This window comes from Ctenocephalides felis, unplaced genomic scaffold, assembly GCF_003426905.1.
Source record: "Ctenocephalides felis isolate EL2017-DRISC unplaced genomic scaffold, ASM342690v1 CF-g0.4_SCAFFOLD_01604, whole genome shotgun sequence".
In the NCBI taxonomy this organism is placed as follows: domain Eukaryota; kingdom Metazoa; phylum Arthropoda; class Insecta; order Siphonaptera; family Pulicidae; genus Ctenocephalides; species Ctenocephalides felis.
In genome coordinates, this window is record NW_020537758.1 from 2,128,096 (window position 1) to 2,151,014 (window position 22,919).

Consider the following 22,919-nt stretch of genomic DNA (forward strand, 5'->3'; position numbering starts at 1 on the left):
TGATATGGACATTTTCTAATTCCCTTGTTCCAAGGGCTCAAATGGTTCCAAATTGATGAAAAACATTCTCTGAAAGTTTTAGCTCTTAATATTGTCTTTTAAATAGAGCGCAATTTAAAGTTTTGTATGGAATATATTGAATTGCGCACTATCTAAACGTTAATATTAAGAGCAAAAACTTCAGAGAATTGTTTTTTATCAATTTGGAACCACTTGAGCCCCTGGGAGCAAGGAATTTGAAAATGTCCATATCAAGGATCACTCTAATATATATATATATATATATATATATATATATATATTAGGGTGGTCCTTAAAATGGTCATTTTTGAATTTCCTTGCTCCCAGGGCTCAAATGGTTCCAAATAGATAAAAAACAATTCTCTGAAAGTTTCAGCTCTTATATTAACGTTTAGATAGCGCGCATTCAATCAAAGTTTGTATGGAGAGCATGGAAAAAATTTTGAAAATTAAAAAAAATGTTTTAGGTTTAACTTAACGACAAATGAATGAGTTTTATTCATTCATTTGTTCACTAAATTACATCTAAAAAACATTTTAAAAATTTTTGAAAATTTTTTCATGCTATCTCCATACAAAACTTTGATTGAATTGCGCTCTATCTAAAAGTTAATATTAAGAGCTAAAACTTTCAGAGAATTGTTTTTATCTATTTGGAACCATTTGAGCCCCGGGAGCAAGGAATTCGAAAATGACCATTTTAAGGACCACCCTAATATATATATATATATATCAATTTCTATTTCTATTTCAATTCAACATATCCTTTTCCTCTATCCCAGGAGTCGGCGGCAGCACAATGTCTTCCAGCAGCGCCTCCCGCTCTCTCGGCGGCGGCACGAAGTCGTCGCGGGGCTCCCTGAACACCGGGGGCGCCGGCAGCGGCGACGACAGCGTCGCGGGGGCCGCACTCGACGACTCCAACGACACAGACGACCAGAGCATCAATTGAAATCGGACACTTTTCGAGGCGAGGAGGACATATGACCATGATGATGATGATGATTTTAATAAGAGTATTATTGGGATTGAGAAATTATGAAATTATAAATGAAGATTTGAGGTTTGATGTTGTGAAAATAATATTTTTAGATAAGGGAAACATATACAGGAATTTATATGATATGATAGATGATAAGATATACTTTTTGTATATATATAGGCACACACACACATTTATATGTATATATATATATATATATATATATATATATAGCAAAAATTAGCAGCCAACTCGTCGAATTACAAATGGTAAATTATTTTTTTGCTGTTTACTTATACGTTTCGTCACTTGATATTAGGTTGTCAAATATCTCCCTTCCGCTTTTTTGCTCTTGGTTGATAATACAAAAGGCGGAAGGGAGATATTGACAACCTATTATATGCCATCATTCTTTAAATTAAGCAACAACAGTTGTTTTCAATGGAAAATTAATTGTCTCACACACACGAAACATAGTTTGAATTAGTACTTATATTAATTATTTTGTTGGTTTGATTAATTCAATGATGACACGATCAAGGGTCGAAACGTTAAATAAAGAAGCAACATTAGTTTCTAATTTTTAATTCGACGAATTGGCTTACAATTCTATATAAATATATATTTGATTTGATTTGAATATGAAATTTTTCATTTATAATTATTTTCACATTTTGGAGATATGGGATGTTTTCTTCTTCAAGAACTGTTAAAACAAACAACTAATTTTTTTAAATTTATAAAATTGAAGGAGTTCGCCGAGTTTTTACCTTTGAATTGAATTAGAAGCATTAAATAAACACTCACTATAAATTATAAAATATATTCACTAAAAATTATAATTAAATATATATTTTTATTCAATTATAAATTATTATTTTAGTTATAGTATTTTATATTATAGTATATAGTATATTTTATTATTATTTAGCGAGTTATTAGTTTAGTGAGTTAATTTTTTTTAATACAGATTTTTTAAAGGTACAAACAACCTATGTTTTTATTTAAAAAAAATTATATATATCTATATATATATATTTATATATATATTTATATATATATATATATATATATATGTATAAAAAATATTTGTTTTTAACAGTTTCTGTAAAAGGAGTGTCTCAGATCAACAAAACATAAAAATAATTATTAATGCATATTTAAATATATTCAAACAAAGGCTTTTAGTTAAGGAAAAAAAGAATCCTGATAATAAAACTAAATTTAATTAATTTTGTGAAAAATATGCTTGTTTATTTTATTGTTTTTTATATAAATTTGTCAATAATTAAGTTCTTTACGGCTGAGATTTTTACAAATCTTAAATAAAATAAATGTTAAAAACTAAAGAACAAAGCATTCGACATAAAATAAAAAGGTAATTTTGTTTATACAGATTTTTCAACTTAATTTAAATTTGATGCATTTTTCTTAACTTTCTTTTTTCTTACAGACTTAATTTAGTTGTAAAGTGATTTAATTTACTTAAATAATTTACAAGACAAAAATAATTATGCATTTAAGGTATTTTATACTAAATTCTTGATTCTTTGATGACTTGTCTTGGTCTGTCGTATGATGAATTATACATTCTATTTATTTATTAAAATAAATTATAACGCTTTATAATTTGATTCAGTAAGACAAAGTTTATATAAATTACAGATAAAAGCGAGAAGTATATTTAATATATATATATATATATGTGTGTGTGTGTCCATTTACAAAAGTATGTGTATCAATTTAGCCCCCCCCCTCGCCTTGGTCTCATCAAAGTATTAAATTTTAATTATCACCCAAAAGGACCATTTCAGATAGCATTTTCAATCAACACTTTTATATACGATAAGCTATTTATATAAAAAAAAATTACATTAAAATTAAAATTTAAAAAGACACACGGTTGTCTCTAATGTGATCTTTAGGATTTGGCTAAAGTATTTTTTTACATTTTTACAATTCGCATAGTATCTAGTAGTAGTGGTTTTAATAAAAACATTTAGGCCCCCATTGTTGTTTATGAAACAAGATCACGTATTCAAAATTTGAAACTGAAGTCTTCTGTTTTAGTTGGATGCCAGGTAGTATGAAACTTGTGAAAGTTTCGTTTGTACGATAAGATGTACTTATAAATATATAAATATTTTGTTGGGTAGTAGAGCGGCGCCATATTAAGATAATGAAAAAAATTGTATTATAAGTGCAAAGCATTTTTATAAACCTATAAATAAGTGCCACTATTCACATTAAACACGAACTCTTGTATGTAGGGCCTAAAATTAATTGTAAGAAATTTTTATACTTAGATTTTCTACCTATGCCAGTTTTTTTTTAAATTTGAAATTAGCATTAAAAAAAATTATAAAAACTGTAACATATGCCTAAAAAATATTGTTAGTTTATTAATTTTTTTTAATTATATTAAAAGTTGCATAGATTCACATTTTTGTAAATATATTAAATTGTGTTTTTGTATTATGTTAAACAACAAATTTTTGGAGTCGGGTAACGTTTAAGCTTATTATTATTATTATTATGATTATAGTTTATTATTATGAATTATGCATAATTATAAATAACAATAAAAAACTGTAAAAAAATAGTTTCAAGTGTTATGCAGATCACATATAAGTTTATTTCAGTACAAAAATAATTATCAAAATTATTTCTTATAAATTAAAGACAGATTAAGAATCCAAAAATATGTTAGATATAAATAATTTTACAATACGAGTATAATAGATTTAAATACAATAGTTAGATTCTTATGTTGCTTGTTTAAGAGTTCTGGACAATCCAGGAGATGATAAATCTAACGGTGTTTGACCTTCTTTATTTTTTAATTCTAAATTAGCACCTTTAAGAACCAGAAGTTTCGCTTCTTCTTGTCTATCTTCTTCGCAAGCTAAATGTCTATGGAAAAAATACCAAATCAGTCACAAGTGTTTTTAAGTAGTTACTATAAGAAAAGATTATATTTACAATGGAGTATTTCCTGAAATATCTGTCAAATCCAGTTTGATACTAGTATTCGCCAACAATAATCTAACAATAGCAGTCTTTCCTTGTGAAGCTGCTCTGTGCAAAGGCGTAGCACCTTGATTATCAGTTATATTAACATCAGCACCATTTTGCAACAACATATCAACAATCTACAACAAATAATTCAAGCAGTTCTAATCGATCTATGTTTATGTCAATATCTTTACCTCTGGCCAGCCTTTAGAGCTGGCATATTGCAAAGCAGAATGTCCCTGGTTGTTCTGATGGTTAATATCAGCTCCACGAGTCAAAAGAATTTTCACCACATCTTCCCGGCCTGCAGAGGCTGCCAGAATCAAAGGCGTGGAACCCATATCATCTGGTGAATCCATGGGGCACCCGTCGTTTAACAGATGAGCTAGAAGTGAATCATGACCACCCAGGGCAGCCCAATGGGATAAATAACGTTCATTCTAGAAAAGGATTAATGGATTTACATATTGGTGAGGATTATTTTGAAATTGTTGAAATCTTACGTCGTCTTTCTGTTTAAGGGCGTTAGGAGATTCGTCTAATTTGTTCACTAGTGCGTTAAATTCGCCACGATAGGCCATTTGATAGATATCGTCTTTAGTATCCATTATTTTGTTTATTTTTTATATTATCGCTTTCGTAATCTTTGACATGTAAACAACGAAACGTCTAACGATTTTGAGGTTAGCGAATGCGGCAAGTCATAATTCGGCGATGGTTGTGCTATCTTTTCGAAAAGGCTTGAACCAAAACGGAATTGGTTTGAAGCTTGTTTGCTCAATTATTTGATAATTTTGGATTTGTGCTAATGCCAGCCACAGACGATACTGTATAATTGCACATTTCGTATTTCATGTATTGAATGGTTTGCGCAATTTAACAGGCTTGAAACTAGTCTGTTTTGAAATTTGAATTGCGCGCTTTCTACTTTCAATTCACTTCGCTTCGTTCATTTCTTCATGACAGTTCGCCTTTTCTGGCGGCCATCTTTATACAGTGATTTTTGTGACAAACGCGTGCTCGCTAATTAATTAGTGTTTTTTTTTAAATTAAATTCCTAATTAGTTTCAATTAATTCATACATTAAATGGTTCTACTAATTATGCACATCAATTTGATATAAAATTCGTGTGTGATGATATGTTTTTAGATCAGATATGTGACAATGTTCTTCAGCCTTAACCTTATCTCTTTCAGCTTTTAATTCCAATCAATTTTATAATCAAATACTTTATTTACAGCTTCCAATGTATCCTTTATATAATAATATATTCATGTATGCAAATATCATATATGTATAAATGTTTGTAAGGCTACAAGTACTTTTGTAACATATTTGTATATTGTCAAATTCTAAGTCACAAAAGTCTCTGATGTGTTCGTCGCGAAGTATCGTGTGTTGAGTCACGAAGACTCCACTTGGACATTTGCAAATTATAAATTAATAGTATAAAGTCAATGATCAAAGTACTGTAGTATAGTGTTCCACAAGTGTTCAGCATTGGGGTTTCTAGCAGATGCTTTGGAGGATTTATTTTGAAGAGAAGATTTGGACTTAATTCTATGCAGCATGTGGAAACGTCAATGTGAGTCCAAGCAATCTTTTTACACAACGTGTCAATGAATACTTCTCTGGAATAAGATACATAATTCTATCGTACCACAAATATTGCTCTGATAATGTTCTCAAGCACATAACAAATAGTTTCTTGTATTTGTATTGTATAAATCAAAACAGCCTGTATGTATTCCAGTGAATATTTGCTGACTCGTGCATCATTAGTATTTTATGCATATGCATCTGCTAAATGTTTATTTATTTATTTAAAATAATTGCATAGTAATATTACTACAGAATCTTACATCTATAGTTTGAATCCATTTCGTTTTATTCTATTATTAATATAATTTATATTTCAGTTAATAAATGTTATGCTTGACATGATACTAAACATTGTTTTTGCAATTTCAGTGAAGATTGAATAATACAATTTATTCTTTATTTATCTCAAGTAGTACTTTAGCAGATGCTTGTGCAAAAATATGGAATATTACTTGCAATTTTGTGATATCAATCTGATATATTTGACACACTTTGTTAAATTATTATTACTTGCAAGTGATGTTCTACAAGCATAAAAATGATTTTGTACAATTCACTACGGGGAAAACATCTTGATTCACCTTTTCAGCAAGTGTGTTTTATAAATTATTTAAATCAATATAATGCAATAGTTTTTACTTCTCTTATGTATTAATTGAAATTAATTAGTTTTTTCTTATAATTTCCTTAAATGTAAATCAAAATATTTTATTACTCTGTAAATAATGACTATGAGGAAAGGTTTCTCCAATTTCTTGTTGCAAAAGTAATATGATTAGATTTGGTTTCATTTATTTGTTGAGCTACTTTTCGAGTGCTGATGCATATTGTTGTTAATTTGCTATCCTGATGATTGTAGTATCTTCAGCAAATGTTTTGTCTGAATATCATTTGTGTATAGGATATTCAGAAGGGGTCCTAGCATACACCCTTGAGGAACTCCTAAATTAATGGTATTTCAGATAGAACTCTAGTTCTGAAGAGTCTGTTTATCAGATAGCATCTCAACAGCAATAATATCCCACATTAGCAAGGATTTTTTTCTATTTTGTAAAGGAAAAGCTACTTATTACAAAATTATCTTTTTTTACAACACTTTGTAGATGTTGTTTGCTGTTCTATTTCATTCCTAAAGTGATTTTTTACATTTTTACATTAATTTTAGAATTACATTTCTATTATCAAGAGTCATGTGTTTTCCCTGTAGCGATATTAACTGCATGCATATTATTATTAATGATAATACAATTGCTGTTTCTGATGATCATATGTTGAGCGATTAATTAAGTTTTTTAATACATTAACAAATTAGTAGATTATGAAACAAATTAAATAATATTACCTGCAGTTTTCTTTTTAATTTACTTAAGAATCCTTTCCAGATATTTTTGTTGTATTTCTGTTCTTTAGTATTTTTGAAAAATTGCTCAACATGTTGATCAATCGAGTTTCATCATATATGATTAGACTTTAATAAAATCTACATTAACTCGATAGGATTTTATTCAAATTACATTGGCTTTAAAAATTATTGAATTATTTATCCCAAAATTATTTTCAGTACAATTTTCTCTTAACTTTTACAATTTTATTCTGTCAGTTAGATTATTTTATTATTCGAGTTAATGTAGTTTGATTAAGGTTTCGAAAAGTTGACTTGAATGATTAGACAAAACATAATTTTAATTACAAGTATAATATTTGATTCAATTATCACATTCAATTTTTAAATATTAACAGTTTTAATGAATTGGGTTTTCAAGTTTCTGAGCATTTTTTAATATTTCATTTTATAAGTTTTTATGAAATCTTTTATAACTATTTCCAATGCTTTGAATATTGTTCAAGTCAACTGTATTTGTTTGTGTCTCGATTAATTGTAAAGGTTTCACATGTTTTATCAAGTCATATAAACAATTTTGATTCGTTTAATATCATTTCAATTCATCGATTAATAATTCATTCGAATAATTTTTTTTCTAAGTCCAAATTTTCTGATTATAATTCTTTCGAATAATTTTTTTTTTTTCTAAGTCCTTTCAGATATTTTTTTTTTCTAAGTCCAAATTTTCTGAAACCTTTTCAATTAAGACAGACGAGTTATTTTTGCATGCTGAATTATCCCAAAGCCAACATTCGAATGAATGAGGCTCACATTGAATATTTCACAACGAGAAAATTTTATTGGGGCAAAGTTAAATATTTTAACTAAGTCCCAGTAATTTTTTCTCGTTGTGAAAATTTCAACGTGGACTTGATTTCATTCGAGTGTTGGCTTTGGGAATTGGTGTGAGGGAACACTAAAAAACATAAAAAAGTTTCAACGCTGAACAGAAAAGAGAAAAATTGATCTGGGACTTAGGGGGTTTTTTTTTGGTTCTCCCTCTCCCCTTCCACCTCCTCCTCCTCCTCTCACCCTTTTTTTTCCCTTTTTTCCGCTTTTTTTCACATTTTTTTTCCTTTTTTGGTGTTTTTCCGCATGTTGTGGTTTTTGGGTAGATTTTTGGGTTCGGCATGCATTTTCCGCGATGTGTCTCTCTCTGCGTGTAACCCTCTCGCATCATGGACCTCAGGTTGACCATCACTTGGTGTGTTCGTTTCAGGACCCTTTGCGCTCGCCAACAGCCATTCACCAGCACTGCTCCGCTTTTTCTGCTTCAGAGTTCCTTGTCGTCGCCTTCAGTTGGACTCGATCCACTTCACTTTGTGCCTCCAGAGTGATTTCACCGAGTATGCGGTCCCTTAAACCACTCGGCTATTTGTGTTATTGATGATAAAAGTTATTTTTATTCCTATATTATATTAATATTGAATTTTAATAAAGAATATGTATCATACACATCTCTCTTATTCATCATCTGCCTCTACCCCTCTCTTTCCCCAGTGCTTCCTCCACTTTTTTTTTTTTTCTCTTTATGTTCTTATCTCTCTTACAGTCAAGTGCGAAACTTGAGTTTTTTGTTTTTCAGAAATTTACTAAGTGTCAAGGTCGAAATGCGACACCTGAATTTAATATTTTGAACTAATATTTGACGATTCCGAAAAACTAGGATTCGAATTTTTCAGCCGAGTCTTTGGGATTCGATCCGAGGGACCTTTAGCCAGTCAACGTGATGTCGACGACTAAACGCTCTCGGCTATTTGCTTGTCATAGAACACAATTTTTTTTGGAAACGCTATTGTCTAATTCGGAAAGGACTTTTGAAATTTGACAGCTTCAAGTATTTTGTGAAGACCTTTGCATCAGGCGCTCCACTATAGTTATTTAAATTTAATCAATCCGCCATCTGAATTTATTTCTTTGGACTAACTTTTGATCATTTTGAAAAACTTTACATCAGTTATTTTTCATCCACATACGTTTACTTCTTCTGGGATCGATCCGAAGAATATCCAACTACTACGACGGCCACTTAACGCTCTTGGCTATTTAGTCGTTTGGTAATAACTATTTTTAATGGGAATGCCTATTGTCTATTACGAGAATTTATAGATTTTTGAAAAATATATATTACGCTTCTTTTTCATGCATCTCCACAGTATTTTTTATATTATCTGCAGATTCGAACTGCCGACAACACCATCGGAGCACCATTGCTATTTAACGACCTCGGCTATACGTCCCGTGGCCAAACAGATTTAATGGGAAAGTCTTTTGTCTACTTCGAGGTAATAAACTTTTTGAAAATTTCATTTTCCTTTCTTCCAACCTATTACTCAAAGAATTGAACTGCAGACAACACCATTGGGTAATTGAATACAGACTGCAACTCAACGACCTCGGCCAAGAACTTATTACATTGAATCGATTTATATGTACTTACCAGCAATTCTATTTTGTGTTTGATATTTTATTCTTCATCCAATCATCACTCATCGTTTATGTTTCTTCCAGCTCCATTCCAGTCAAATAAAGTACAATGGATCTACTATGAACAATTAGATTTGGGACCACATCATCCGAATTTGGATTCGAACTGGTTGACCCTGGACTTCTCAACTGGTGAAATTAGTGAAGTCCTTCAGCCGTTTCGGCTACCGAGATGCAAAATGGCCGTCAACTATATGGAAGGACACTGAGAATGGATTTCTGGCAAATGTGGGGGTGAAAAAATACTGGAAAATGTAAAAGTTGCCGGAGGGGTTGCAGAATGATGGCATACGATTCTTTAGGGTTGTACGGATTTCAAGCGGGGGGTTCCAGGGGGGAGAATTTTGTCCGTTTTTTGCTCAGAACACCCCAAAATGATGATTTAAAAATTTCACGTGTATTTGGGGTTGTTCAAACCCTAATGTTCTCTTTTATAGTAATTAGAATAGAAATTACATGTACAATTAGCAATTATTGAACAAATAGTTTATGAATATAATAATTAAATAGTTAAAATTGATTTTTATACAATTATATAAATTAATTGAGTATGTTTGAACTTATAAAAATTGGACCTAAAAATATTATTATTGTTATAATATGTATTAAATATATATTTGTTAATATTGTGTAAACTATGTTATGTTGATTTAAATAAATATATAAATTAAAATGCATAAATTTCTTTTATTTATATTTTGTATATTTAATAAAATTTGGTATATAATTTAATTTGTATTTTATAAAGACTCAAATAGAGTCTATGTATATTTTTTTCAGTTTTGCCACATTTTTTAATTAAAATAATTAATAAAACAACAAAAAAGTCCTCTTAAATATTTTCTACACCTCCATGTGTTTATTAGGCAGTGTATGGACTCCCTAATAAAATTGGTACAGTCAGCTTCAAATTGTTAAGGAGCCGTCCGTGCTCGCAATTATCTCTATATATACTGATATATAACTGGCGATGGACTCCCTAAACTACACACGTATTCATGATTTCACCACTACATACATATTCAATGCACTCATACATGCACAACGCGTATATCTCGTTCTCAACCCGGTCCACATTTATATATCGTCCATACAAATTTATAAGAGATTTATATATATACATGACCACGTTTCTTATAATTATATATCGTGTATATATGGAGTATGTCGGGTTGCATATACAGCCAGGCGTTCGAAGTCAAATTTATAAAGGACTCACCTGGGATATGAATGAGAATCTTATAGGAATTTATATATCGCTCATATAATTATAGAGGTGTATATATGAGTGTATATATGATATTATATCTCATATATAATTATATATATGAGAAGTGTCTATGAAAATACGTGGGTATCTATCCATGGATTTATATACTGGCATTTATATATGGTACCGTTGTTATATTAAAATTATAATATATATATCGTGTATATATGAGTGTGTGACTAGAAGCATAAATGCATGAATATATATGGGTACTATGAGTATCTTATAGGATTTTTTATTCTATTTTATATATAGGTATATATATATAATATAAATCACAAATTACTATTTATAATAAATAAAGTCAGTTCATTAAATATTTTTGTATTAAAATATTTTATTAATATACAACAGATAAATACAACAAAATATGAATTTATTATAAACACACACACACACACACATATATATATATATATATATATATATATATAAATATATATATACATGTATATGTATATAAATTATTTACAGACCTTAATTTCTTAATGTTTTTGGAAAGATTTCAACAATTATAATACATAAATGATTTATTAAATAAATATGAAAATAAATCGAATACATTAATACAATAATATACATTTCAATTAGCTTAATTAAATTAGATGTATAGATATGATACATGAATAAAATATAATATACTGCTCATGTTAACAATTGAGTATTTCTAATGTATGTTAATTTTTTCTTTTCTATATATCTTATCTTATAATAAATAATAAATATAAATAAATAAATTAATTAAATTAAAATATATATATATATATATATATATATATAAAATATTTATTTATTAACAGCCAATGCTTAGAAATAAAATATTTAAAATCATACAGCTTTGAGAGTTATATAATTAAGTCTTGAATTTCAGGTAAAATATATACAGCAGTTAGTACAAAATATTATAATAACACAATTAATTTATTAATACAATTAGTTTATAATATTTTGTACTTACTATTGTATATTTCTTACCTGAATTATGATACACATTTTGTACTTGTAAAACTGTACAATTTAATAGAAAGTATATTTTATTTCGGTTCAACACATTGGCTTTTGAGTAATCTTATTATATATGTATATATATATATATATATTTATTTATATATATATATATATATATATGAGATAATAAACAATATAAATAATCAAACATTTTCCTTAAACAGTTGATAAATTATTAATCACTATAATGTTTATAATACAGTTCATAATATATTTTAAACATTAATGAACTATATATAAATATTACTCTCTATTGGTAAATATAAATCACTTCATTAATTACTCCACTCAAACAACCAGCAGTTGATAAAGTTTCGGTCCCTTCTTCAAAAGACAACCCTGTTCATTTAGTTTGTCTATCATTTCTCTAAAATCTGACCCAAATCCGTGATGCACCAGACCACCATTGCTAGCCGTCTCTTTCAATTCATTCAGAGTGAAAATTGTCTTCATTGTCACTTCTGATCTCTTTTGAATTAAAGATAAAAACCGCTTGATCTAAAAAGATAAAGGAAAATTAGAGAAAGATAGATACTTTAAAAATATAAGTTTTGCAATTACAAATTCTTTTTAAATTCCAAAAATAAAAGTAATTTGTAAATTGAAACAATTTTAACAATCACATTTTAATATTTGACAAAAAACTGCAATTCTTGCAATATGCATCTAATTATATAATATATATTTATCATATATATTTATATATATATATATATATATATATATCTAATTAAATATATAATATATCTTTATTATATATTATATATAATATAGTTCTAGTTTTCTTATACTGGTCATTTCCTTTTACCTTTGAATTTTGGCTCATTTTGCTCGAAGGTATTCTTCCTCTGTTGACATCAATAGTTCCAATACCATCGCAGAATAAATCTGAATGACAAATTTTTGTTAACTCGATAACATCTCTTGCATGTTCTATTTTTGCTTCAGGCGATAGATCCACTCTTGCTCTTGCTTGCGTTAGCCGAATTAGAGCTTCAAGTTGCCTAAAGAAAAAGTATAATAAAAAATAAGGAAATAATAATATTATTATTGATATTTACAAACAACTCAAGGACTTCACTGATAACTTGATTTTTAGTAAATAATAAATAAAATAAGAACAGTGTTTGTTTTAAATTCAAATTGTTTTCTATAATTACTTTATTTATTTATTATATATGAATTTTAAAAAATATATGATATATAAATACATTTATATGATATATAATGCATATAATATATATTAGTTAGTTTTTAATTAATGTTATTAATGATTATATTAATTTAATTATTAACCTGAGTGTAACTGGCATACTATCAGCACCCTGACGAACTTGTCTCAGACCAAATAGAATCTTTTTATTTCCTCAGCAGCCTCTTTTGTCAATTTAGGCTGCACGTTCTTTCTAGCATAGCCTAAACAAACAAAACAATTATATATATAATCTCTAAACAAGAGATACAACTAGTTATTTATATTAATTATCCTTCCTTACTTATATACTTCCTCATAAGAATAGTCGGCAAAGGATCAAATCTTTCTCCGTGTCTCAATCTTAACCTTTCCTCAAGACAACGTGGCTGTTGACGTTCATTTTGACTCATTGGAGTCTCAAAAATTCTGCTATTTCTAGATTTTCGTTCCTCTTTAGTCAGATCATTGCATGAAATACGTGCTCGTCAGAAGTGTGTATCCAATTGCTAAAGAGATAAAATAGTCAATAAATGAAATATAATATAATGATAAGCAAAATAGGAAACTAGAAATGTCAATGAGACATGTTTTAGTCTTACATGAACTAATATATTTAACAAGTTAATCACCACAATAATGTCAATAATGTACCATGATAACATTAGTGGATAATTTATTTAAAAATGTATCGAGAAGACTTTAATGCCTCTCATAGCTCCTGTAGAACATAGCATCAGACACATATGACTGACAAGGCAATTAACGTGTTCTAATCCTATAACATTATTTTTAACATTCTAACAAGCCCCTGAAATAACACATTATTATATATGAATAAATAAATCAATATGATCAAACTATTTGTAAAAACATATCGATTTTTATAGAAATCCATGTAATCATATTGTAGAAACAAATAAAATTTATAGTTATTCATTATCACACAACCTCACTAAATTTTGTACAAAAACATAATGTAATTGTTAACACTTGCAAATACTTTAAATCAGTATGTATTAAATAGATTTCCAATACCTTAAATCTCTGTTTTTAAACTCCTTGAATCACTTCGTAAGTGTTAAATATTTACACAAACACAGAAAGTTATGTTTCATGGCGACTGCACATGATAAGATTATTTGACAAATTTGTTTTAGCGCAAAAATGTACCTTAAAACATACGTAAAGAACAAAATTTGATCGCAATAGTTTGTGCAAACGTTTACGATTTTCAGCTATCACATTGTACAAACTATCAATTTATTTTATTACGTATGTTTGAAGGTATTTTCGCAAACACATTTGACAAATCATATCGTGTATAACCGCCATTAGTTTTCACTGATGTAATGGTCATTATGAACACCGATTCTAAGTATAATTATGGTTTATAAACATGATTATTTGTTCCAGTTATGATTAACGAACACTGATTATCAGTTTAACGGTTATTTTTCTAATAATTTACATCTAAAACATTCAAAATCCGAAATAAATATTTCGTTAAATGTCATTACCAGATACAGGGTTCGTTCCATCCGAGCAAATCTGACAGTCCGAAACTGTTTCAAACTGTTTCAACTAGATCAAACTCTTTCTGATTTTTCATGGCAGTTGGCAATGGTTTGGTTTTGATACATGCAACGCGATCGAACTCGGAGCTCACTCGATTGTATTAATAATTATTATTTTAATACATAAATATAAGTTTAATTATATAATATATAAATATATATAAAACATATTCTAATAAAATATAACTTAATTATATCAATGAATTTACTTTTTAATATTCCTAGTTATATATCGTTAGGTCGCTTTAATCTAATATTCTACAATGTTTGAACTCCTGTAAGTTCATTAAATTTTAATGTTCTATTTGAGATTAAATAAACATTCTATTTTTAATCGTATTAAATTGCGGAGTTTTGTTTGTGCCGAGTACAACACACAAAATGATAGTTTCAAACTCATCGGACTGCTTGATGGAACGCATTTACTGACAGTCCGCAACAACAGTTTGGAATCCGAAATTTTGGATGGAACAGAAAAAAGTGTTCTGCGCATGCGCGGACAGTTCCGGACTGTCAGATTGGTTCGGATGGAACGAACTCACATCACCATTTTCCTGTACATTCCGCGTGAAAAACTATGAAACGATGTGAAGTGAGCTATTACCAACATTAAGGATAAAAAAAGTAGTGCGTGGTGGGATTCTCCGCGCGAAGGAAGTTATGTTTTAATGGCGGCTTGACATGATGCGATTAACTGTCAATTAACTACATTTTAAGATGATTTACAACACATGCACGCAATTTGCAGCATTTTCAGACTATCTGGAATGTTTTTCAATTATCCAGAACATTTGAAACTACCTAATACATTTTCGAAACTATCTGGACATTATAATCTATCAAGAAATTTTCAGTATATACTAGGCGATATACAGACTATCTAGGATATTTTGAAATTCTAAGATCATTTTAAGACTATCTACACATATGGACTTATAAAACATTTCGCACTATCTACAACATATTTAAGCTATCTAAAAATTTTCAGACTATATCTAGGACATGTACAAACTATCTAGAACATTTTGATTAAATCTAAAGCCATTTTAATACTATGTAGAACATCTTCAAACTATCTAAAACATGTTCACAACATCTAGAACATTTTAAACTACCTAGAACACTTCAGACAATCTAAAACATTTTTAGTCTATCTCGGCATCTTCAGCCATGTAGAAAAAATTTAGACTATATCTAGGACATTTTAAGACTTTCTAAGTTCATGTTAAGACTATGTACAACATCTTTCAACTATCTAGAACATTTATCAGACTATCTAGATTCTATATAGTTGTAAAACGTCCTAGATACCTAGATAGCCCGATAGTCTTAAAATACCCTAGATAGCCCGACAAATGTCCTAGGTACTCTGAAGATATCTAGATAGTCTTAACATGACCTTAGATAATAAAAGTTTAAGATGTTGAAAGTCTAAAAGTCTAAAAATGCTGAAAATGTCCTAGACAATCTGAAAATATTCCAGAAAATCTTAAAATGTCCTAGATAGTCTGTACATGTTCCAATATAGACTGAAAAACTTTTCGTTAGTCTTAAAATATTCTAGATAAAAATCTAGACCATCTTAAGACTATCTATAGGACATTTTAAGGACTGTCCAAGGACATTTTCAACATCTTTAGAATATTTATAATATTTTCATATTGTCTAGGACATGTTCAAACTATACAGAAAATATTGTAGATGGCATAAAAATGTTTTAGATAGTCTGGACATGTTCTATCTAATATATTTTCAGACTCTTATGAACGCTTTCAGCTTAGAAGTGTCACTTCAATACACATAACACACTCAGTCTCTATTTAAATGACTTGAGTTTAACTCAACCTCTAGCAAGACTAATTAGAAGTAAATTACTTCGAAAAAACCCTCAAAGTTTACATTTACCTCTAATTTTAATTCTCACCTCATCAGGAATATCCAACAGCACAAAACCAAATCAAATCTGGACAGAAGGGCACAGCTTAAATTAACATTTTCCTTTAAGGTTTTGGATCTGTTGTAAACGCCTTTATCAGGATTTGCAGCAGCCACGACTGCACATCTGGCAGGAAGAGAACAGACTACACCTGCTTTGGCTAGAGAGACACATTGTTGCTCCATTGCTTCGAGCAAAGCCTAGAGAAGAAACAAATAAATAAATATATATATAACATATATATAATATATATATATATATATATATTTATAAATGTATTATTTATCTTCTTATACTGATAGTTAAATTGTTTATTCATACCGAGTGCTGTTTGGTCATTTATCAAATCATCAATACAGCATACACCACCATCGGCAAGTACCAGGGCACCGGCTTCCACACCACTGGTGCTGTTTCCTGAAGAAATACCTGACTCTGATGAAGTCTGGCCGCCAGAAGTTACACTGGCTGTGAGACGGAAGAAGTACTCGTATTTCCACATACAAAAACACCTAAAATAAAAGAAATAACATAAATGAAAGAAATAATATTTATTACCATTAATGATAAATAAATAAAAAACAATAAATACTAAAACGGGAGAATTAATGGCTACAATGAGTTCAAAAAATATTTCAAGTACTACACTAATCCTGTAAAATAAAAATAATGTATATTTTGTTAGAAATATCAAGGCACAAAATGATTGAAGGAGATAAGATATACTCTTGTCCAAATTACATTTTTTATCATATTTTCTCAAAAATATCTGATGGTTTGGTCATTAATATTACATATTCATCAGATATTGAACTTCTATATTATTATTACCTCTAGGGGCAACATCAGCACAAGCCTTCAACATTTGACTTTTCCCCAATCCCGGATCTCCAACTATCAAAATAGGACACTCGTTTCTATTTATAAACTGTTTCTGATGTTTTTGTAGCTCCATTAAAGCTAGAATGAGCCACAGCTTTGGGACATTCTCGGCCGCAAATAAGAGGGCACAAAGAATTAACAAGCAATCGAAAAACATCAGGCTCTGATTTTATTGCTTGTATTGCTGCATAATCCTAAGGAAAAAATGGTAATTGAAACATGTGTTTAGTAAATAATACAGAAATACATACTCGTTCTGTGTATTCATCTTCAACTATATTTTCTCTTTGATTTTGTATAGATATGCCTTCAAGATACATTTTGTACATAGATGCTTGATCTCGTCTTGAATGATCATCTAAAGCTCTCACCTAAAATTGTAAAAATCATATTTTAACATTCTTGTTTCAACTGCCCAAAACAAACTATACTATACATTAATATATTCAGAAACTAGTGGGGGCATGGCATCGTGCCTTAAGGCAAATTGCTGGAACTTCCTATACCAAAAATTTTTTTTTTAAAAAAACTGAAAAAAATAGATTTTAAGAAACTATAAATTTTTGACAAAATTCTGAACTTTTTTTCAAAGCAATCGTACTGCTTAACTGCGTAGAGACGAAATATCAAAGCGCGTAAGCGCCGCGACCCCGTAAACGTATAAACATTGGTACGGAACCCATAAATAAAACAAAATTTATACTTATTGTTAAAATCTCTATAAAATATCTGATAATTTGATGTGCATATGTCTAATGATCATTTTTGACCGCCAAATGGCTTTTTTTTACTTTTTTCATTAGATCTCCGAAACCGCTAGACCTGCCTTCATGAAAATTTGATCAGTCCTTCATCTTGTTAATACAACTAAAATGTTTTCGAATTATTCAAATCGGACGCTCCATTCTCTTAAAAACTGAGTTACCGTTTTTGGCACTTTTTGCCTCATATCTTCAGAACGACTAGACCTGCTTTCGCCAAAAACTAATCAGCACGTCTCCTTATCAATACGAATTTGAATTATTCAAATCGCTTCATCCCTGTTCTCGAAATCGTCGACGAAAATTTGTATCCGAACACACACACACACATTCACATACACACACAACACATACATCCATTTTTCTAAGGTATGCCAAAATATTCAGAAACTTCTGAAACGTAAAGACATAAAATGTTCATTTTCGATTTTGTTGTGATTACTATAATTTGCCCTATGGGAAGTTAATATATTACTTATAAATTGCTTATAAATAAAAAATGATGTTATAAATTATACCTGCACAATTCCAGTGATAGTCACATCATCTCCTGGACAACATAAATTAACCAAGTCTGCTGTTACTTCAATATTTACATTCCGGGTACTCTGCCTGATTCAAACTATTCAAAATATTAGCCATGTATATAAAAGTACATTGAAACAAAATGTAATAAAATATTTAATCAATTTTTTTTTTGTACCTGATCTGCAGTTTTCAACTCCTGCACTTTTAAAGTCTGCCAAGCAGTCGTTCTTGTGCACGGTGTATCAAGAATTGGAATAAAATTTGTACGAATTAGACAGTTTTCCCCTACACATTTTTCTGGTTGGGCCATTACACCGGCAGGCTGGAAAAAAAAGAACTTTAAATAAAAGATTAATATATATATATATATATATTATATATATATATATATTTATATATTATTATTACCTGTTTTACCATCTGTTGTGCAAAACAAGAGCGACAACCAAATGTCATCCAAGTACAAAGAAGCTTTGGGTTTCCAGCACGAATTACTGTACCTTTATTAGTAACAAGCTTACCTATACACCAAATATATACATGTATTAATATACAATTGATATTATTAAAAAAACTTATGCACATACTATAACTGTGTACACGAATATTTTTCAAAGGTATTACAGGTCCGTGCCCCATCACTCTAGCCATTACCATATCCAGGTTTGATGAATCAGTTGACTCATTTTGCATTGAAAGTACCTAAATACTTTTGAAATCTTATTATCACCATACCAAACCAAATTATATTTACCTCACCTGATGCATGGCTAGCCCCAAGCAGTTCAAAGTATATTCCGGCTTTTCTCTTAGATCCTCTTGAAACATAGGCCAATCTTCCATAAATACTGGATCTCCTAAGAGAGCCCTCATATGTATAGGGTACCACAATAATTTTCTACATCTTTGTAAGTTATATAAAACCGTTCTTCTTGTGATATGAGATTAGCTTTGATATTTTTTACTGTCTGAGATCCAGCAGTATAAACTTAAAATAATAAATGGATGATAAATATGTACATCATAGTTTTAAACTATACACATACCTTCAAGAGGGAAATATAATTTCCATCCTGGGTAAGGTCCAGGAATAACGTCCAAAGCAACTGATATTAAAGGTTGCTCTCCAGATCTTCTGACAACTTCCGGTAAATTAGCAGAATTGGTAAAAGATTGCACCTAAGTAAATAATAAGAATCAAAAACTGTAAAATTGCGATGAAAGAAAACTTACAGATGATTCGTTTGATGGGGTGCTCCGTCCTGATGAACTACTTCCTCCACGTGAAAAACCACGTTTCCGGTAATTAAATCTGCCTCTATTATAACTCATTTTCTCTTATTCTGTTTAAAATATAACTTTCATAAAGGTTTTATTATCAACCGTACATTTTCAAAAACCGCCATTGCGCAAACTGAGTTTTGACATTTGACATCTAGCAAAAGCAGTGCTGCCACCCATCAATATTTCCACAATTCATTAATCATTGTTGACTCATGTCCATAACTAAATAATTTAAATAATTATTAATTGCAATTAACTCTTGCGCCATGTTAATTGAATTCTTTTCCATAACATAATATAAATAAACTCGATTCTTTGTCCGATTCAAAAGTCAAAGATTACGTCATTGTGCGCACGCAGACCCACACAATCATTCTCAGTCGGTTCTTCAATTTACAAGAACTGCTAAAAAAAAACCTTTTAAAGTTCATTATTGTATATGTGTGATATATTTTTGATGTAAAAATTGTGTACATAGTTAGTTAAATTATTTTAAACCATGTCGAGTAATTGTGTTGAAGTCACGCCCGAAAATATAGCGGCTGCCGAAAAATCAAAGAAGAAGCTAATGAATATTTTAAAAGTAACTATACAATATTTATATATCAAACACATATATATATATGTATATCACTTTATATACAATTCTTTTGCCTTTTATCAAATTTGTATATTTATTTATTTATTTATTTGTACATAACCTCAAAATATTGTAATTGTTTATTTTGCAGAACAAGATTACGAGCGGGCTATAGATTTATACAATAAAGCAATTGAAGCAAATCCAAATAATGCTATTTATTACTCAAATAGAAGCATTTCGCATCTTAGAACAGAAAGTTTTGGGTATGTATCAAATAAAAAGATCTCATAACCTTAATGATATGTCACATGTTAGAGTAAATATATACAATTAAGCATTACATTTATATATTAAGTGATTGTCTTTTACATTCAAAGACTAAGAAGTAAAATATTTATGCTACCATGGAATAGTCTTAAGTGGATTGCGTACCTAAATTTTATTAGAACTTTTACATATAGATTCATGATATATTATTGATGACTTTTATTCTATTATTTTAGTTATGCTCTTAGTGATGCATCGAAAGCGATTGACTGTGATAAGACTTATATCAAAGGTTATTATAGAAGAGCAGCTGCCCATATGTCTTTGGGCAAGTTCAAGGCTGCTCTTAAGGATTTTGAATATGTACGCTAATATAAATATCTAATTTATATACACCAAAGTTTGTATTCATCATTAATGCTTTTTTCTTAGGTAGTAAAAGCTAGACCTAATGACAAAGATGCTAAATTGAAGTACAACGAATGTAATAAGATTGTAAAAAAATTAGCCTTTGAAAAGGCTATAGCTGTTGATAAGCCAGAGAAAAATATTGCTGATACTATTGATTTTGCTGCAATGTGTAAGTATAGATTATTATTGTTCATTATCATATATATACGAAATTTATTTATTTATTATATTAGCTATTGAGGATGACTATGCGGGTCCTAAATTGGAAGATGATAAAGTCACCTTAAAATTATGATGGACCTCATGGAAACATACAAAAAAAAACAAAAGCTCATAGAAAATATGCTTACAAGGTAACACATTAAATCCCATAAAACAATTCATTATCTTAATTATCTTTTTCATAGATTTTGGTAGATGTTAAAACCTATTTGATGACCCCAACCATCGCTCGTGGATGTAACTATTCCTGATGAATCCAAATTCACAGTTTGTGGAGATGTTCATGGTCAATTTTACGACTTAATGAATATATTTGCATTGAATGGTTTGCCCTCGCCTGATAATCCTTATTGTTTAATGGTGACTTTGTTGATAGAGGCTCATTTTCTGTTGAATGTATATTTACACTTTTTGGATTCAAGTTGTTGTATCCGGATAGCTTTTTTATGTCTAGAGGTATGGGGAATAACATTTTATAAGCAGGGATTTTTATGATGAAATTTATGTTGTTTCTTTTTAGGTAATCATGAAAGTTCCACAATGAATCAAATGTATGGATTTGAAGAGAAGTGAAAGCAAAGTATACAAAAAACATGGCAGAACTGTTTACTGAAGTATATAATTGGTTGCCTTTAGCACATTGTTTAAACAAAAGGTAAATACTTAATATAAATATAATTAGCTTATGTGCACTTACATAAATTTTTTCCAGAGTTTTGGTAATGCATGGTGGTCTATTTTCCACTGACGATGTTACTATCGATGATATCAGGCAAATTGATAGGAATAGGACCCCCTGATGAAGGTAAATTGCTAACAAACATTATAAAACATATATCATATATAATACTATTTATTTCCTTAGGTCTTATGTGTGAGTTATTGTGGTCCGATCCTCAACCACAAAACGGCAGGTCACCAAGTAAAAGAGGTAAATTTAAAACAATAATTAGTATAAGAATATGTTACTACTGCATATATGTTTTTAGGAGTTGGTTGTCAATTTGGACCAGATGTTACTCATAAATTCTTGGAGAAGAACAATCTTGACTATGTAATTCGTAGCCATGAAGTCAAATCTGAAGGTTATGAGGTTGCTCATGATGGGAAGTGCATTACTGTTTTTTCTGCACCTAATTATTGGTGAATAATAAATTTAACATTTGTTTTAACTATTTTCAACCTAGTAAATAATTATTTTAATTATGATTTATAATTACAGTGATACAATGGGAAACAAAGGTGCTTTTATCAAATTAAAGGGCAAGACGATGATCCCAGAATATGTCTCATTCTCGGCAGTGGTCAGTATCACATAACTATATACTTAAATAATATTTCATATATAACTTATTACTTCATCTGCAGCCGAATCCTGATGTTAAACCAATGGTATACGCAAATTCCTTGTTGAACATGATGTGTTGATCACCATCATATCTCATTGGAATGGTTTACATATTTATTTGTGCAAGTTTTTTGTGATTTTTACACAAAGTTTGGGAT

At 29.4% G+C, this 22,919-nt stretch overlaps 4 protein-coding genes and 1 pseudogene across 4 annotated transcripts; 1 reads left to right on the forward strand and 4 right to left on the reverse strand.

Annotated features, from left to right (window-relative positions):
* Window positions 1–3,768: 3,768 nt before the first annotated feature.
* LOC113372782 (26S proteasome non-ATPase regulatory subunit 10-like) lies at window positions 3,769–4,682 on the reverse strand. Its single transcript, XM_026613121.1, has 4 exons — window positions 4,522–4,682; window positions 4,213–4,458; window positions 3,986–4,155; window positions 3,769–3,916 (listed from the first exon to the last, which is right to left on the reverse strand). The coding sequence occupies exons 1-4, from the start codon at window positions 4,624–4,626 to the stop codon at window positions 3,769–3,771; spliced, it is 669 nt and encodes a 222-aa protein (XP_026468906.1). The 5' UTR covers window positions 4,627–4,682.
* Window positions 4,683–12,058: 7,376 nt separating this feature from the next.
* Window positions 12,059–13,109, reverse strand: LOC113372784 (DNA helicase MCM8-like). Its single transcript, XM_026613124.1, has 3 exons — window positions 13,067–13,109; window positions 12,579–12,774; window positions 12,059–12,268 (listed from the first exon to the last, which is right to left on the reverse strand). Exons 1-3 carry the CDS (start codon window positions 13,081–13,083, stop codon window positions 12,059–12,061), a joined length of 423 nt encoding a protein of 140 aa, XP_026468909.1. The 5' UTR covers window positions 13,084–13,109.
* LOC113372791 (DNA helicase MCM8-like) lies at window positions 13,110–13,406 on the reverse strand. The gene is made up of 2 exons (XM_026613133.1): window positions 13,267–13,406; window positions 13,110–13,186 (listed from the first exon to the last, which is right to left on the reverse strand). Exons 1-2 carry the CDS (start codon window positions 13,373–13,375, stop codon window positions 13,110–13,112), a joined length of 186 nt encoding a protein of 61 aa, XP_026468918.1. The 5' UTR covers window positions 13,376–13,406.
* Window positions 13,407–19,515: 6,109 nt separating this feature from the next.
* Window positions 19,516–19,978, reverse strand: LOC113372793. Its single transcript, XM_026613136.1, has 3 exons — window positions 19,880–19,978; window positions 19,693–19,825; window positions 19,516–19,634 (listed from the first exon to the last, which is right to left on the reverse strand). The coding sequence occupies exons 1-3, from the start codon at window positions 19,976–19,978 to the stop codon at window positions 19,516–19,518; spliced, it is 351 nt and encodes a 116-aa protein (XP_026468921.1).
* A 225-nt stretch (window positions 19,979–20,203) lies between these two features.
* Window positions 20,204–22,841, forward strand: LOC113372503 (annotated as a pseudogene).
* The last annotated feature ends 78 nt before the right edge of the window (window positions 22,842–22,919 follow it).

Excerpts from the sequence above, each read along its gene's own strand:
- LOC113372782 (XM_026613121.1), bottom strand. The coding sequence starts at position 4,626 with ATGGATACTAAAGACGATATCTATCAAATGGCCTATCGTGGCGAATTT. Across the intron at positions 4,459-4,521 it reads CCCTTAAACAGAAAGACGAC|AATGAACGTTATTTATCCCA; the intron begins GTAAGATTTCAA and ends ATCCTTTTCTAG. Across the intron at positions 3,917-3,985 it reads ATTTCAGGAAATACTCCATT|ACATTTAGCTTGCGAAGAAG; the intron begins GTAAATATAATC and ends TTTTTTCCATAG.
- LOC113372784 (XM_026613124.1), bottom strand. Across the intron at positions 12,269-12,578 it reads AAATGAGCCAAAATTCAAAG|ATCAAGCGGTTTTTATCTTT; the intron begins GTAAAAGGAAAT and ends TTATCTTTTTAG.
- LOC113372791 (XM_026613133.1), bottom strand. The coding sequence starts at position 13,375 with ATGAGTCAAAATGAACGTCAACAGCCACGTTGTCTTGAGGAAAGGTTA. Across the intron at positions 13,187-13,266 it reads TCTTATGAGGAAGTATATAA|GCTATGCTAGAAAGAACGTG; the intron begins GTAAGGAAGGAT and ends TTGTTTGTTTAG.
- LOC113372793 (XM_026613136.1), bottom strand. The coding sequence starts at position 19,978 with ATGAGTTATAATAGAGGCAGATTTAATTACCGGAAACGTGGTTTTTCA. Across the intron at positions 19,826-19,879 it reads CCCCATCAAACGAATCATCT|GTGCAATCTTTTACCAATTC; the intron begins GTAAGTTTTCTT and ends TTATTTACTTAG. Across the intron at positions 19,635-19,692 it reads ATTATATTTCCCTCTTGAAG|TTTATACTGCTGGATCTCAG; the intron begins GTATGTGTATAG and ends TATTATTTTAAG.